Source organism: Ursus arctos, unplaced genomic scaffold, assembly GCF_023065955.2.
Source record: "Ursus arctos isolate Adak ecotype North America unplaced genomic scaffold, UrsArc2.0 scaffold_2, whole genome shotgun sequence".
NCBI lineage: Eukaryota > Metazoa > Chordata > Mammalia > Carnivora > Ursidae > Ursus > Ursus arctos.
In genome coordinates, this window is record NW_026622874.1 from 341,027 (window position 1) to 358,667 (window position 17,641).

General features: G+C 36.9%; 1 protein-coding gene across 1 annotated transcript in view; it reads left to right on the forward strand.

Moving 5' to 3' along the window:
* Positions 1 to 17,641, forward strand: part of FMN2 (formin 2) — a 356,215-nt gene that overhangs the window by 190,280 nt on the left and 148,294 nt on the right. Inside the window, exon 6 of the mRNA XM_057315375.1 lies at positions 3,489 to 3,550. Coding sequence (XP_057171358.1) covers positions 3,489 to 3,550 — 62 coding nt within the window. The remainder of the gene's footprint in view (positions 1 to 3,488; positions 3,551 to 17,641) is intronic.

The following is a 17,641-nucleotide window of genomic DNA, read 5'->3' on the forward strand; positions in this document are numbered from 1 at the left end:
CTAATCTGAAGTATAATCACATTAGCACCTAGTTGAATGTTAGAGAATAAAGCAATCTGAAAGATCTGGAAGATTTATCACTGAATATCCTTCCAAATTTGGGGTTTATTTGTGTTCTGAAATCTAAGTCTTATGCCTAACAGTTTAAATGCCAGGTAAAAAAGACAGAGTTCGATGAATGATACCCAGTAGCTGTAAGCCAGGCAGTCATTATTTGTGATAGTTGATTGTTCAGGTGAGAGCATACCCCTTAATAGATACAGGTGGATTTTTTTTTTTTTTTTTTTTTTGTTTATGAGGACACAAAACACAAGTAGGAAAAAAAAGGAACTTGCTTAACTTTGCGTCAGATAATAAAACATATTAGAGCCAGAAGAGTTGAACTTTGGTGAAAACTTAAAGAGGGAAATATCATTAACCAACTACAGGCTGGATCCTTTCTCCTGTTCCTGTCTTTGGTCCCTATGAAACCCAAAATCTTGCTAATATTTTCTTTGATTTCCTTTTGCCCTCACCCCTGTTCCCCCATAAAGAAACTAGAACTCGTCAAGTTAGGTAACTTATTGAAGTGATGCAGCAGGTGAAGAAAGATTTAAACCCAGTTAAGTTTGATTCCGTGTTCTGTGTTCCTCCGACATCAATAAACCATCCCATAAACATAGTATTCCCTTTTGGGGGAAAAGAGGAACTATCACCTTGAAATAATCTCCAAAAAGATGTTTTTGTCTCAAAGAAGGCTGAAATTTTGCTCATGGAATCAGGGAATTTGTGAGGTGCTTTTTCCTGGAATCTTTTGCCGCCTTAAAAAATGTATGTGCGTTTCTATTTCTATTCTATAAATTCCTCAGCATGGCCATACCTAGAAATCTGATTGGAGTGGTCTCTGCACATCTAGTTGTCTGCAGCCTTTCGAGGCTGAGTGAGTGACTGAGAACATCCTCAAGTCGCTGTTAACCCACGTAGGAAGCTAGGATAGCCCCTGAATGCTGAGAACACTTTACATATTATTGACTGCGTGAGTGGATGCATTGTTTTATTTCCTTGATTTTAGAATTTTATCAGTTGAAAACACACAGATTTTAAGGGGGGGAGCACTAGAAGACACCACTAAATATTCAGTAAGATGTGAATTTTAGTCTGAGTCTTGATTTCTGAAATGTTAAAATGTGCATTTTAAATTGAGTAAATATAGCACCTCAATAACCTTAAGCTTTCCCGAATTACTTCTTTTGCCTTTATTTCCCATCTAGAACTCCTCTCATTCCATCCATTCATCTGCCAGTATCTAATCTTCTCTAATTTTCAGCTACTCAAACATGACTATATTGTTCTCTCAAAACTGCAATTCCCATCAAATTGTGTCAGCATCTCTCAAGTGCAGAGCCAACCAAGAGAAAATTGTGTGGAAAAATAGTAACAGTATTTCTTTCCATGGAGGTTTCCTTGTGGATGACTAAAAAGTGAGGTTTCATGGATTAGGAACTTTTGAGGACTTACTTAGGACCATATACCTATGATTAGGACCACATGACGTTTATCAAGACATTCTTCAGTACCTGCCATTGTGTGAGAGAAACAGATGAGAAGCCTCAGTAGACGCACAACGGTTCATGTGGGCAACACTTGTAGGAATAACATAATAACATGTTTTAAAACGCTGGATAATGTCAGAGGACAATTGTGTCTTTTACAAAGAGTTTTGACTTAAGTATGAATGATTTTATTGTGTCTTTACCTTGTTCCGACAATGAAATCTTACACTAAGTTGACTACTGGCATTTCTTTCATTGTTTTCCCATCAATCTTTTGCTGTATCACCAGAGGAATGTAGAAATACTGGATTATTATCTAATGAATTCCAAAGTCAGAGATCTTGGGTTCACTGTAAGATTTTCTTTAAGGCCTAGACAATGTACAGATCCAAAGGGATAATTCACACATGGATTTGCTATCTTCATTTGGGTTTTATGCATTTTGTTACATTATAGCTATACTATCTCCAGTGAAAATCATTTATTAATCCCTTTTAATTAATTTCTGAAATACAGTCAAAGCTAGTTGGGCTGGTTTTACCACTTTGAGTCATTAAACAGATTGTGATATGTTCGCTTTATGTGGTCTAAGAAGTGAAAGATTTGTCTGAAAATCTTAATCAAATTCTTAGATTGGTATTTGAGACATAATTTGTTGGAAATGGAGATAGTGGAATATTATTAGGGTGGAAGTATCGTATTCTACTTACTGTGATCTCTGTTGGTGAATCTGGGCTCCGTTCCCAGCTCCAAATAGAAATGCTAAATTATCTTGCTTAGATTTCTCATCTGTCATATGCTTCAATTTCCTACTTGTCTTTTTAAATTCTTTCTTGGTATTTTGCCAGAATGAACTAGAAAACGTCTCATGTACTTTAGGCTTTGAGAGAAAAGACAGTGTAAAATGCCTCAATCATCAAAATAAGTTTAACCAATTTGTGATTATCTACTTTTTGATTTTTCTCTCAGAAATCTTTAATCCCATAGGAGCTTCATTGGCTACTTGGCACAAATCTGATCAGGGCAAATTCACATCTTTTCCAGCTAATATGTATGTAGGTAATGCAGAAAGTTTTTGATTAATCTGTGCCCAAACTGAGTTATAAAACTGACTCCAAAATCCAAAATGCTGCTCAGGCCAAAACAAATGCATTTAAGAACATACTCGCAGTTTTTGATTATCCATGACACTTCTTCCTTATATAAGCATAAGCATATAAGTTTTACATAAGAATGGATTTTTGGGGATAGGCAGTGATGGGTATTAAGGAGGGCATGTATTCCATGGTGCACTGTGTGTTATACGCAAATAATGAATCATGGAACATTACATCAAAAACTAAGGATATACTGTATGGTGACTAACATAACATAATGAAAAATTATTATTAGATAAAAAAAGAGCTGTATAAAAAAAAGAATGGATTTTTAAGGGCATATCTGTCTTAATCTCAATACCATAATCAGTGAATTGTCCTTTGATTATAACAATTTAAAGAATTGTAACAGAAAATGTATCTTTCATTCTTATATTAAGTCCTTCAGTTTAGTGATTAAATTTAACTTTTGTCGTAAGTCTAAGAATTGTGGCAGTTATGAGCATTTATCTCACAAAATGAGATGTGGCAGTAACAGGAGTGATTTGCCCGTTTTTCTAGTATTCAGTGAATTTTTCAAATTCACACAGTTGGACCTTGAAAGACAGACTCACAGTTTATCTTTGACCTTTGACTGTGTCATATTCATGGGATTTTGTATTTGAGGGACAAGTGAAAGCTTTACACTTTACCCCTGTTGAAATTCCTCAGACACAGTCTTGGTAGTGGAGTAAGTGGGTGCATTGAAGTTAGAACACTATTTTGGAGACGGTCACTATTGCTCAAGATGGTCAGACATCTTTTCACAGCTGGCTTAAATGGCAATTTATATTCTTTCTTTTGTATTTTTTTTCCACAGCTGTTGTGAACTTGGACAATTCTGTGGTTGATCTGGAGACGCTTCAAGCTCTCTATGAGAATGTGAGTAATAGAAGGAATTTTATGTGTGAGTATATAATACATACACAATACTTGCCAATATGTACATCTAGACTCATCGCCTCAATGTCCTTTAAGAAAAATTGATCTGGGAGCACTGAATTTACTTAAGTATCAGTTTGTTAAAATACTTTCTTGGAAACCTCCTGGACAAGTGTGTGGTCTCATAATGTCAAAGATTGTGGTTCAAAGTATGCTGTATGTGAGGTCATTCACAACCCTTCTTTTGAAATACAATAGTCAGTACTTACGTAGAGGTTAATTTGAACTGAGTATTGTTCTGTGCACTAACCCAGTTAATCTCCACGTGAATACTCTAGGGAGGTTCAGTTATTATCCCATTTTATATATGAGGAAGTTTAGGCATAGCGAGGTCAGATGGATGGAAATCACACAGCGAATGTGGTAGAGCCGGGGTTTAATTCACTCTGGCTCCATTTCTCTCAACTGCATCGTTTGTTTGACCAAGTGGCGGGACATTCAGGCTTTCTTTTAGCAGCACTTTTTCTGAAGTTGGCAGGAAAAAAGTATAAGTAACAGAGAAGTACGACTGTAGCCTGATGTAGTCAGTGCCTTTGGGAAGTGTGATCTATGTGGTGATAAATGAAATGGTTTTAGATGGGGCGTGGCATTAAATAACATTGATCCACATAGTAAGAGAGTAATTATCTTATCAGGGCCTTTGTAGTACTTCTGATTATAATTAGGTGAAAGTCTCCGTGTGGCCCTATTTGTACCTGGTATTTCTGGGTTCTCTCTCTCTCTCTCTTTTTTTTTGTCATTTTGTTTCTGCTCTTGTCTGTGCTGTGCCTAGTATTTAAGCCTCTGTTCTCTTTAGGGGCATGGCCTTAGTTGGTCCTTGACTTTTCAGCCCCAAGTCAAAGACTTCCTGGCTCTGGAAGATACACGTGGTCAACGGGATGCAGACTTTCTTCCCTGACTACTCCCTTGGGAACAGTGTATTTGAACTACCTGTCCATTGTTGAACTTGGTACTTTTAAAACATATGTTTATGTGGTCTCCCCTGTGAAATTTAGACCTCTGTAGGAGAAAATATTTCCTGTGGTACATCACATAGAATCTATTGATTAAGTGTAGAGGTGGTGCCTGGTCAGCATGGTGAGCATAGGGGCTCAGTTTGATGGAGTCACTAATGAAGACTGAGAGGGGACGTTGGCATGGTTGATTATGTAGTTGTCACTACATGATGGAAAACTGGAAAAAATAAATATGTATTTAGTGTATTAGTGTCCCAGTGAAATGGGTATTTAAAATATATCCATTTAAAGATACAGAGAGTTTTCATTTCTCTTGAATCTTTGATACCAACTCTCCCCCAACCAGGAAAGCCATGAGGAAGATATGAGGAAATACCAGGGAAAGTAATTGCTTCAACACTTCATAATGATGTATGATGTTGGTATATGGCTAACTGTTTTTCTTAAATATACATTACACATACATATATACAAGTGCTTAGGTATACACATTATTTATATGTGTGTGTGTACATGTATGTATATTATATGAAGACATATGAATGTCTTATCCTGGTCTATCATGTGCAGAAATATATACAGAACAAATACAGAAGTGGGAACAAGTATATTTATGAGGGTAGTTTAATTTGCAGTGATTCAGAGTATTTTATTTGGTAGTTTTCAGCCTTTCAGAGCGAATTAATTTCATGAAATATAAATTTCTAGCTCTGAACAAACTAGATAGCTACCCAGAATTTGTGTCTAATTTCTTATCATCATACTTTGTGAAAGTTGAATGAGTATTAGCTGGAACTGGTTAAATTTGTGGTTTTCTTTTTATTGTTGTTATTGTGAAACAGTGGTTCAGGCTTTCATGGTGTCAGGAAAACACAATGGTGGGGACAGCTCACAGTAATATTAGTCCCAGCAGTAACAGGCTAGATGTCTTTAACAGCCGTCTATAGTAGAGGAACTTAATCTGTTATGAATAATAGATAATTGTATATAACATACACAAATAGAATTCATGCCAATTCCCAGTTAACTTCCATTAAACTACATGTCAAAAGAGGGAGAAATATTTGTTTTATCCATGGCATTATCCCCAGCATCTAGGGTTAAGAATTATTGGACATATAGGAAGTATTTAGTACTTGTTAAATAAATGTTTTTATATGAATTTATGAATGGATAGGAAAACCTCTTTTGGACTATCATGTGGTTTTCAGATACAGTTTTCCTGTTCAAACTGATTGATGCCCACTGGAAATAATGATCTATATTGAACATCTATTTGTGCTATTTTCATTTCTTTAGTAACAAGAGGTTTTCATGTGCAAAATAATTAATGGTTCTTTCCAGTGGGGTCTGGTAACCCCAGTCATAATTGACCGTAACCTGCTATATGTAAAAAGTTTGGTTGACACTTTCAAAAGGGTAAATGAGGTTTTAAAAATGTTGGTATTTTAAGAATTGTGCGTCATTAAGTAGAAAATACTGGGTACCTGTTTTTATGTTAGGTTTTTCAGTTTTCTGGGGATAAATGCTGAGGCAAAAATTTGTGCTTTTTTTTGAGTAATATACAACACCCTTAGATAAAGACTTCCTCACTTAGCGAATGAGTATGCATATAGCAAAGCAAGGAAATCCCCCTAAATTAAGAAACAATTGAAATACATATTCCCTATTCATGCAAGATGCATTTTTTTTTTAAGATTTTACTTATTCGTCAGAGAGAGAGCACAAACAGGGAGAGTGGGAGAGGGAGAAGCAGTCTCCTGCTGAGCAAGGAGCCTGAGGCAGGACTCCATCCTGGACCCTGGGATCATGACCTAAGCCCAAGGCAGTTGCTTTAACAACTGAGCTACCCACATGTCCCAAGATGCATTTATTTCTAATCCCTTCTTTTCAGTTGTTTAGGTTCCTAAAACTTCCTGAATTTTTAGAAACAGTAATAGTTTAACGTCTATTATGCACCAATCATTACTCCAAGTCCCTTATGTGTGTTAATTCATTTAATCCTCTAAGTGCCTTACCTATGATTGATGAAGAAGAAATACTATTGTTATCTAACCCTTTTTAGAAAAATAAGACACTGAGAGGTTCCTACGACTCTGAGCTGGCTCGACACCTGGTCACTTCCCCTAAGGACTGTGCGGAAGCACAGAATTCCCAGACTGTGGTGATAACTGAGCAGAGCCTTCAGGAGGACCTGGGGTAGCGCTCTTCGGTGGAAAAGAACACGGGGTTAAAAAGTCGTAAGAACTCTGTTCAGGTTCCAGCACCACAATTAAACAGATGTAGGTCTTCATTCTTCAGTTTCCTTATTCTCATCTATAAATGGGGTTTCTAACAATTCGAATAACAACATCAACTTTTGGTCACCATCAAACGGATGGAGAGGGAGTTTTCTAGACTACTCAATACTATCACGCTTTCATTTTTTTGGAATAAAAATTAGTCTGGGCACAGAACTGTGATTGTCAAATTGCATACGGTTACGTCTAAGACTGGTTAGGGTTAAGGGTGACAAAGGGCTGTGGGCCACATAGGGTGGAACTGAGCCTTTTCCTCCAGGGTCTCAAGGGTTTGCCAAGCGAAGTAGAGGAAGTACCTGTATGTTTACAAGCAACATGAATTAATAGAGAATACTTTTCAAAAGTTATAAAACTCAGAATGATACTACGTTACTCACAATCATTTAAAAATCTGTTTTAGCTTTTGAAACAATCTCAAAGATACAATAAAGTTGCAGGTGGGATATAAAGAACTATTTTTTTCATCATTTGCAAATACATTGCCAACATTAGCCCCTATTACCCTGAATACTTTGGTGCATGTTACCTACATGTTTGTTTCCTTCATGTTGATGAAATTTTGGAGATTACTGCCTCAAGAGCCCCTTGTTGTTAGAGAAATCTTGCCTTTTCTTGGACTACCTTGAATCTTTTGAGTGTCCATCCAGTGGACTGACAGGAAGCTTGGGCTTTCTTTTCTCAATTGATACTAAATAGTATGTATTTCAGGATGAATCCAGGATGAACCCAAGACCATGGACCCAGTTATAGTTTATTTTTAGTGCACAGTGCAGATAATTTTTCTACGTATTTTAGTTGCTAATAGGTTGTGTGTTTACAGGTGACTGATAAAAATAAGGCAGTGTGCTGTGGGTATGCACGTCTCTTGTGTACCTTGGTGGGTGTCCTTCCTACTTGCTACAGACTGTCCTCAAACTTTACAACAATATCATAGCTAGATTAAAATATGCCATAGTTTCATTCAGCATGACATGATATAAACATGCTTTTAATACTCTGTCCCTCCTCTCCTACTCCAAATCACACAAGGGCATATCCAAAAGAAGGTACAGTTCTAACTACATGAAACCAGTGAGTTTACTATTCCCAAGGGGACTAGGATTCTACCTATTTTCATCTACAGTATATCAGATAGGGGCAGCCCAGCAACCCATGCAACTGTAACAGAAGTTTTATATCTTCTTGATGCTATTTAATGGTGCGGAATGAATGAATGAATGAATGAATGAACTCTTTGAAACAGAAGCTCAGCCCAGTAAAATATTCAGGCTGTTTATCACTCCAGCTCCCTTCCCTTGCACACTCCCAGGTTCCTGACTCACCTATATGTGGAGATTATGCCATCCGATTAATATGCACCAATCTGTCTTCATTTGTCACTACCACCTTCTTTTTATCTAAAAATATTCTAGGAATACCCTTGTGTCCTCTTATGTTCCAGCCAGAGAGCTGTTCTCATTCTGTACTTGTCTCCTCCCCCATCTCTCCCTTGTCAAAGCATGCTCAGATGTCCTCCAAGTTTAAAAGAAAGAAAAATAATTTATTCTCTTTCCTTCATTATTTATTTCATTAAAAATATGTACAGTGTGCTAACTAAGCGTCAGGCAGTGTGCTACGATCCCTCCAGTTTTCACGATGGAACGATGCCTCCCTCTGGTTCATGTACCCACACACTCAGAAAGAGAGAGAAGGAAAGATAGACAAGTGCAACCACAGATGGGATTTTGCCTTGAATCTTTAGATGGCTTTGGGCAGAATTAACATCTCAACAATATTTAGTCTTCTGATCCATGAACATAGAATGTCTATTTGTGTCATCCTTACTTTCTTTCATCAGGGCTTTATAGTTTTCAGTGTACAAGTCTTTCACTTCCTTAAGTAAGCTTATGCCTAAATATTTTATTCTTTTTGATGTTATTGTAGATAGGATTGTTTTCTTAATTTCCTTTTCAGATAGTTCATAGAAACACAACTCATGTTTTTGAATGTTAATATTGTGTCCTTTAATGTTTGGTAGGGGGGCACCTGGGTGGCTCAGTCAGGTAAGCATCCAACTCTTGATTTCAGCTTACGTCATGATCTCAGGATGGTGGGATCGAGCCCTGCGTTGGGCTCCATGCTCAGCAGGAAGTCTGCTTGAGATTCTCGGTCTCTCTCTCAAAATAAATAAATAAATCTTTAAAAATAAGTAAATAAATATTTGGTAGAATTTGGTCCTGGGCTTTTATGTGTTGGGTGATTGTGGATTACTGATTCATTCTCCTTTGTTGTTATAGGTCTGGTCAGGCTTTCTTTTTCTTTTTGATTCAGCCTTAGTAGGTTGTATATTCCTAGGAATTCATTTGTTTTTCCCTAGGTTATCCATTTTGTTGGCTTGCAATTTTTCATAGTTGTCTCATGATCCTTTTTATTTTTGTGGCATCAGTTGTGGTGTCTTTTTAATTTCTGGTTCTATTTATTTGAGTCTTCTCTTTTTCTTGGTTATTCTAGCTAAAAGTTTGTTAATTTGGTTATCTTTTTAAAAATCTCTTAGTTTCACTGATTTTTTTCTATTGTTTCTGTATTCTCTATTTTATTTCTGCTCTAAATTTTATTATTTCTCTTTTTCTCCTAAAATTGGATGTAATTTGTTCTGTTGTAGTTTGTCCCTCAAAGTGTAAAGTTAGGTTGTTTATTTCTTCTTCTTCTTTTATATCACTTTTTAGTGTTTGAAAAATTTTTTTCTTTTTAGGGCATTCTTTATTATTATTATTATTATTTTGTTCAATTAGCCAATGTGTAGTATATCATTAGGTTTTGATGTAGTGTTCAGAGATTCATTAGTCACGTATAACACCCAGTGCTCATCACAACATGTGCCCTTTTTTTTAAATTATGATACGTTAGTCACCATACAGTACATCCTTAGTTTTTGATGTAATGTTCCATGATTCATTGTTTGCGTATAACACCCAGCGCTCCATGCGATATGTGCCCTCCTTAGTACCCATCACTGGGCTAACCCATCCTCTACCCCCTCCCCTCTGAAACCCTCAGTCCATAGTCTCCTATGGTTGTTCTCCTTCTCTGATTTCTTCCCCTTCAGTTTTCCCTCCCTTCCCCTATGGTCCTCCAAACTATTCCTTATGTTCCACATATGAGTGAAACCATACGATAACCGTCTTTCTCTGCTTGACTTATTCACTTAGCAAGCTGGTACAGCCACTCTGGAAAACATTATGGAGTTTCCTCGAGACAGCATTTCTTCTTTTTTAATGTAGGTGTTTATTGCTATGAACTCCACCTCAGTACTGCTTTTGCTGCATTCCATAAGTTTTGATATGTTGTGTTTTCATTTTCATTGGTCTCAAGATATTTTCTAATTTCCCTTTTGATTTCTATTTGAATCATTGGTTGTTCAAATGTGTCTGGTTTAATTTGCACCTACTTGTGAATTTTATAGTTTTCTTTCTGCTACTGGTTTCTACTTTCATTCTATTGTGATCAGAAAAGATACTTGGTATTACTTCAGTCTTCCTAAATTTCTAAACACTTGTTTTATGAACTCGAATGTATGACCTCTCCCGGAGAATATTCTGTGTGTGCTTGAGACACGTGCATATTCCATGGTTGTGGGGTTAAAAATTCTGTATGTGTTTGTTTGCTCCATTTGGTCTATGGTGTTAATCATACCCAGTGTTCCGTTGTTGATTTTCTGTCTGCTTGTCTATTCACCATTGAAATTGAAATGTTGACGTTTCCTTCTATTAATTGTCTTGCTGTTTATTTCTCTCTTCAGATCTGTCAGTGTTTGCTTTATATATGTAGGCGCTCAGATGTTATGGTGCATATATATTTATAATGTTATATCTTCCTAATTTGCCCTTTTATCCTTATATAATGACCTGCTTTGTCTCTTATAGTAGTTTTTGACTGCAAGTCTGTTTTTTTCTGACGTACGTATAAATTCCTTTGCTGGTTACTGTTTGCATGGAATGTCTTTTTCCATCCACTTAACTTTTAGCCTCTGTGTCCCTAAATCTAACAGGTGAGTCTCTTGTAGATAGCATGTATTTACATCTTGTTTTCTAAACCATTCAGCCACTCTGTTTGATTGGTGAGTTTCATCTATTTACATTCGAAGTAATTATAGGTAGGGAAGTATTTGTTACCATCTTGGCAGCTGTTTTCTGTTTGCCTGTAGATCTTTTGTCTGTCTTTGCTCTTTCTGTCTTCCTTTCTGTTTCATTGTTGTTTTTGTTTGTTTTTGTTTCTTGTTCATATGCTATGATTCCTTTCTCTTTATCTCTTTTGCAACTCCTATAGGTATTTTCTTTGTGGTTACATGGGGTTATGTAAAATGTCTTATAATCATTATAGTTAATTATGCTAATAATTTAATTTTACTTCCATGTAAAAACTCTACACTTTTATTTCTCTGCCTCCTACATTTTATGTTATTGATTTCACAATTTACATATATTTCTTTTTTTTTTTTTTTTAAAGATTTTATTTATTTATTTGACAGAGATAGAGACAGCCAGCGAGAGAGGGAACACAAGTAGGGGGAGTGGGAGAGGATGAAGCAGGCTCATAGCGGAGGAGCCTGATGTGGGGCTCAATCCCAGAACGCCGGGATCACTCCCTGAGCTGAAGGCAGACGCTTAGCCGCTGGGCCACCCAGGCGCCCCTCAATTTACATATATTTCTATTGTGTATTATTAGTTATTATACTTTTGGTTATAGTTTTAATACATCTGTCTCTCAACTTTTATACTAGTATTAAAAGTGATTTTTTTCACCACCATTTGAGTAATACAGATGATCTATGTGTTTATTTTTACCAATGGGTTTTATACTTTCATACGCAATATGTTGTTTAGTGTCTTTTCATTTGAAGTTGAAGAATTCCCTTTATCGTTTCTTACAAGACATTTTTACTGGTGCTAAACTTGCTCGGTTTTTGTTTAGCTGGGAAAGTTCTTATCTCTCCTTTACTTTTGAAAGGCAGTTTTGTTGAGTACAGTATTCTTGACTGGCAATTTTTTTCTTTCAGCGCTTTGAATATATCATCTCACTCCCTCTTAGCTTACAATGTGTCTGCTCAGAAATCTGCTGGTTGCCTTATGGGGATTTTCTTGTTTGTGACAACCCACTTTTTTCTCACTGCCTTCAAAATTCTTTGTCTTTGACTTTTGACGTTTTGATTATAATGTATCTTGGGATAAGCCCCTTTGTCTTGATCTTGGGAAGGATTCTTTGAGTCTCATGAAACTGGATAGCCATATCTTTTCTAAGATTTTGGAAGTTTTCAGTCATTGTTTCTTTAAATAAGCTTTCTCCCCTTTCTCTTTCTTGTCTACTACTGGCACTCCCATTACATGTATATATAGATCTGCTTACAGTGTCACCTAAGTCTTTTAAATTATCTTTTTCATCTTGTTTTCCTTTTTGCTTCTTTCTCCTACTGGATTAATTCCAGTGAGCTGTTTTTGAGTTTACAGACACTTTCTTCTGCTTGATCAAGTGTGATTGAATCCCTTTTTTGAACTTTTCAGTTCAGTTATTGTATTCTTCAGCTCTATGATTTGTGTTTGATCCTTTTTAATACTTCGTTTCTTTGTTGAAGCTCTCACTTTGTTCATGTATTGCTCTCCTGACCTCAGTGAGCATCTTTAAGATAGTCATTTTGAACTTTTTATCAGGTAAATCCTCTATATCCATTTCATTAGAGTTATTTTCTGCACACCTATCTCGTTCTTTTATCTGGAACTTATTTCCCTATTTCTTCATTTTCCTTGACTCCCTGAGTTGGTGTTTGTGCATTAGACAAAACAGCCTGGCCCTGTACAGAGGACTCTTATCAATCATCTGTCCAAAGATTCTGATTGCCTCTTAAACCTTCATGCTAGTGCAAACTGCTATCTTTGATCGTAGAGGCCTCCAGGTATCTAGACTATGCCAGGACCCATTAGTCCTCTGAGACAGACAAGATGGAAGCTGGTGTTTTGAGAAGTTGCTTGAAAAGTTGGGATGCTGTATGTATGGTTCAAGTCCTTCACTCCTCAGAGAGATGCTGGGAGGTAGAACTTATTGCCTGCTTGCTCTGTGCTGAGCCAGGGGAAGGGGCTGCTTGCTTGACAAGAGCCTGCATGCTTTTCAAACTACTACGTGTTCATGGACCGTCCTCAGGACTAGTGAATGCTGCTGTCAGAGACAGGTGAGTTAGAAGCCAATCTCTTTGGGAAGAGCCAGAAAAGTTGTGATGCTAGATGTCTAGTCCTACTCCTTTACTTCTTAGGGAGAGCTGGGAGCTGGACTTTGCTGCCCATTCTCTGTGCCCTGGGCCAGAAGGAGGACCTATGCAAGTGCCTGTACTCTCATTCAAACTACTGCTATGTTCTCTGTAGCCCCCATAGGTACCAGTGAATGCTGAACTCTGTCACTCCCCAGAGACAAGTGAGTTAGAAGCCAGACCCTTGGGTAGTAAGCAGAGAAAAAATGGATTACTCGCTGTGCAGTCCAAAATCCTTACTCCTCAGGGAGAAGGTGGATGATGGGGGTTGTCTCCCAATTGTACGGCACCGTGCCAGTGGTGGAGATTAGGACAAGAGTGTGTCTCAGCTTTTCCTGTCAGTTTCAGTACGGCTTGCTTCATACTTGCCCAGGGTGCAGGAGTCTCTCACCTAGTTTCTGGATTTCTCACAAAGTGAATTGATGAATGTGTTGTTGTTGAATCTGTGTGTCCATGTGGGGAAGAAGAGGCTACAGCCTCTTATTCCAGCATCTTGCTAACATTACTCCCTGTTCCTTTGTTCTTAAAGATCAGGTTTCCCTCTAGTATAATTTCCCTTCAGCCTGAGGAAGTGTGTTTAATATTCTTTGGGTGCAGATCTTTCCGTAGTGAGCTCTCATTTTCTTTTATCTTAAGATGTCTTTATTGACTTTCATTTTTGAATGACGTTTTCATTGGATATAGAAGTCTGAGTTGACCATTTCTTTCTTTGTGCAGATTAAACATGCCCTGCTTAGCCCTGGCCTCCACTCTTTCTCATGGTAACATTAAGACATGTCTAGGCATTGTTTTCTCTTTATTTACTGTGGTTGACTTTGATGAACATCTTGATTCTGTATATTTGTGTTCCATCACATTTGGAAAAGTCTCTACCTCCTGTCATTCAACCCTCATATATTCTTTCTATCCTATTCTCTCAATCCTCTCCTTTTGAGTTTCCAATTACACGTATTTTAGACCTTTGGATGTTTTCACAATGGTCCCTGCACTCTGTTCACTTGTTTTCCAGTATTTTCTTCTCTCTGGTCATTATATTGGATGCTTTCACTGACTCTTTCCTCTGTCATCTTTATTTCAACGCGTTCAAAAAAAGGTTTTATTTTCAATATTGTAATTTTCTTTTTCAGAATTTTCATTTGGTTGCTTTTTTAATAAAGTTCTATTTTTTGTGATTATTTTTGACATTCCTTATCTTTTTACTCATTTCTAATGTATTTTTTTTACGTAATGGAACATAGTTATAACAATTGATTTAAAATCTTGTCTGACAGCTTGAGCATATGAGTCATTGGTGTTGGCATGTCCAGGTTTTATTTTCCTTTTTGAGGTGGTCATATTTTCCTTATTTTTTATATATAGATAATTTTGTATTGTATCTTGGACAGCATAATGTACTTTTTATATGTGTAATTATGATCAATTACTTTCTTTTCTGAAAAAACTTAATATTTAAATGAATTTAGTACTCTACTGTACAATTTGGTTTTTGTTCAAAAAGAAATTTATTCATTTTTGGAAGCATGTGTTCCCCAGTATTGTGTTTTCTAAACTAGATTAAGTGAAACACTATTGTTCTTCTAGGTCGTGATGAAAAATGTGTTGCATAATCAAATAAATTGAGGGAATCATTAACTTAAAGTTAAAAATAAGACTGTACAGTCATAATATATGCCTAATTAAATGGTAAACTTTAGATGGGGGGCATTTTTAATTGAATCCTTCCTTCAATCAAATTTGTTTTGTTTTGTTTTCTTTCAAGACCTTCAATCAAATTATTAACATAGTGAGAACAATTTAGTATTTTGTAGTTTTGTAAATGTTACCATAATGCAGTTGAGGTAAACCCAGACTTTCAGAAATATGTTTATGATCTAATTCCAAGGAACTATCTATTATGTAGTTATAACTTAATATTGTTATTTCTTACTTATTAAAAAATAATTGAATATGTAGCCCTTTTATGTGTTTTTTGCACTTAAAATTCTTACCGTAAGAATTATTGCATGGAAATGTCATTTTAGAATTTTAGGATATTTATAATATTTGGATATAAATAGTCATTATAAGAAGTCAGTATAATTATTTTAAAGACCTCAAATGTAGAGTTTTCTAGAATAGATGCTTGTATAATGTTTAAACTACGGAGGGAAAAAAAATCAATTTGAGGAGAATGGAGATTGCTTAGGCTGGTGGGTACAATTTAAAATATTGTTACCTAAAGATGACATTTTAAGTAGGAATTGCAGGAGATGAGGAAGAAACGCCATGTGGATGTCCTGGCGATGGCATCAGCCTAAGGTGTGAGGAAGTCTGATGTAGTCAAGGAGCAGTGGGAAGACCAAGTGAAATGGTGCTGGGGAGGGGAGCATAGTCAGAGATAATCAAAGATGTATTGAGGGACCAGCTCCTTTAGTGTCCTATAGGCCTTTGTGAGATTTTGACTTTTACTCTGAGCAAAATGGGAATTTAAAACACACAGAGTTTTAATCAGAGGATTTAGATTTTAGAAGGAAACTTCTGACTACTGAAGAATAGATTATGGGGAGACACGATGAAATGTCAGAGACTGTTAGGAGGTAAGAGATGATAATGACTTGGACCATAGTAGAAGTCGTGGAGCTCGTGAGGAGTGGTCAGATTCTGGAAATATTTTGAAGAATAAGTCAATAGAATTTCCCGATGATTTGGATACAGACTATGAGAAAGAGGAATTAAGGATGATCTCAAGAAATTTGGCCCAGGCAATAGACACAACAGGGTTGCCATTGACTGATACGTAGAAAGCTTTGGTTAAGGATAGGGATATAAGAATTCTATTTTGGTCCTGTTAGGTTTGAGTTGTCTAATCATTCATACAAATGGGTATGTGGATATCCTGTCCAGCAGTCTCAAGCCAGAAAGCAGGTGCGGGATGGTCTATCAGTTTGGGTCCAATCAATGAATAGAAACCGTGGAGTAATGCACATGGAAGTTTATTATAATGAATGGTTAACATGTGATAGGAGAGCACAAGGATGTAAAGATAACTCTAAGTGGTACCATAGGATTGAGGGAGAGTACCCAAGGAAGGATAAACTGGAAAGGGAGCTCTCTCACTAAGGCTGGGGTGCACATATCCCTGGAGAAGGTATGGCTGCAGCCCACTGGTTTGCCTGGGTCATAGCTGGTCCCCAGTCTCTGGGCAAGCCGGAAACAAACTTCTGGGTGGCAGGTGAGCCACAGCCGGTCAGCAGACATGCAGGAGTCAGGATGCTACACAAGCATGGAGGCCGGGGTGTACAGTGCTGAGAGCGCCCAGGAAACACCTCTCAGGTCACAGGTTAGCCATGGCTGGTGCAAGTGCATAGTGCATGGTACCCACATCAGGCATGAAGAGGTCACCAGGCCCGGGTGTCACGAGGTTCTGCACTCTGGTGTGCTGCTGCAATTTGGGCAGAGGCTTGGGGAGATTTGCTTCTATTTGGCGACTCGTCACTGCATGTGACCTGAACCTTGTTCACGTGAAGGAGTCTCCAGAAGGAAAAAGTGATATGTTCCTGCTTGTATTTGGCTTGAGTTCTCCTTGGAAATCTTTCAGACTTGGTTGTGTTAATAACTGCAATTATTAATCTCAGATCGAAACACTGTTTGAAAGGTATCTGGATAGAGTTTTAATTTTTCCTTAATTGTTTCATTGTGATATTTGAGGGGACATTGAAATTTTATGTATAAAAAATAAATTAATGTTTAAACTCATTTTTTGATATTAAATATGGGGAATAATCTTATTTACCATTCCATTACTTATCCATGAGGACAGAAAAACAGCTAACCTGAATCCTTTTCCATAAATACATGCTTTCTTTTTGCCAGATGCTTAAATGTCACCGGGCTGTTTTAAGGTAGTTCTATTTGCTCTCTGTGAAACAGATGGAAGTGTTTGTTATACAAACCTTATTTAGAATGTCATCTTTTTTCTCCCCTCATTGCATGTGTTTGTCCGTCAGCTTTCTCTTCTAGATGTGAATGAATTTTGGGCAGTCTCCAAATCTAAACACACCCTAATTTCAAAAACCACAGTCCTGAGGGCCCAATTCCTGTTTACTGAGGAATTAAAACCTAGTGAAACCACATCGTTACTAAATACAGTACATCCTACTGAGTTTTTAAAACAAAGGTCTTTATAGTTTATTTGGGGTTGGTGACTATCGGTGAGTTCAGAGAGTAAAGTCCCTTCATAAGCAGTATATAATATTTACAGTTGGTTAAAAATATCTATTGCTCCCAATTCTTAATACAACCTCCTTATGTGGCCAGGTGAGTTTGCAGGTAGGTGGGACGTGAGGGACGTGGAAAGGGGGTGGAGGAGTAGTTGAGGCAGAGTCCTTATTTTTTCTTTAGTGTTTTGAATGGTTAACATCAAGCCAAAAATATGTCTATAAAAATGTCCATGTGTAACTATCAATTGAATTTTTTTTCCAGATAATGGTTCAATTTTTCCTTTATCTCATATTCAAGAAAG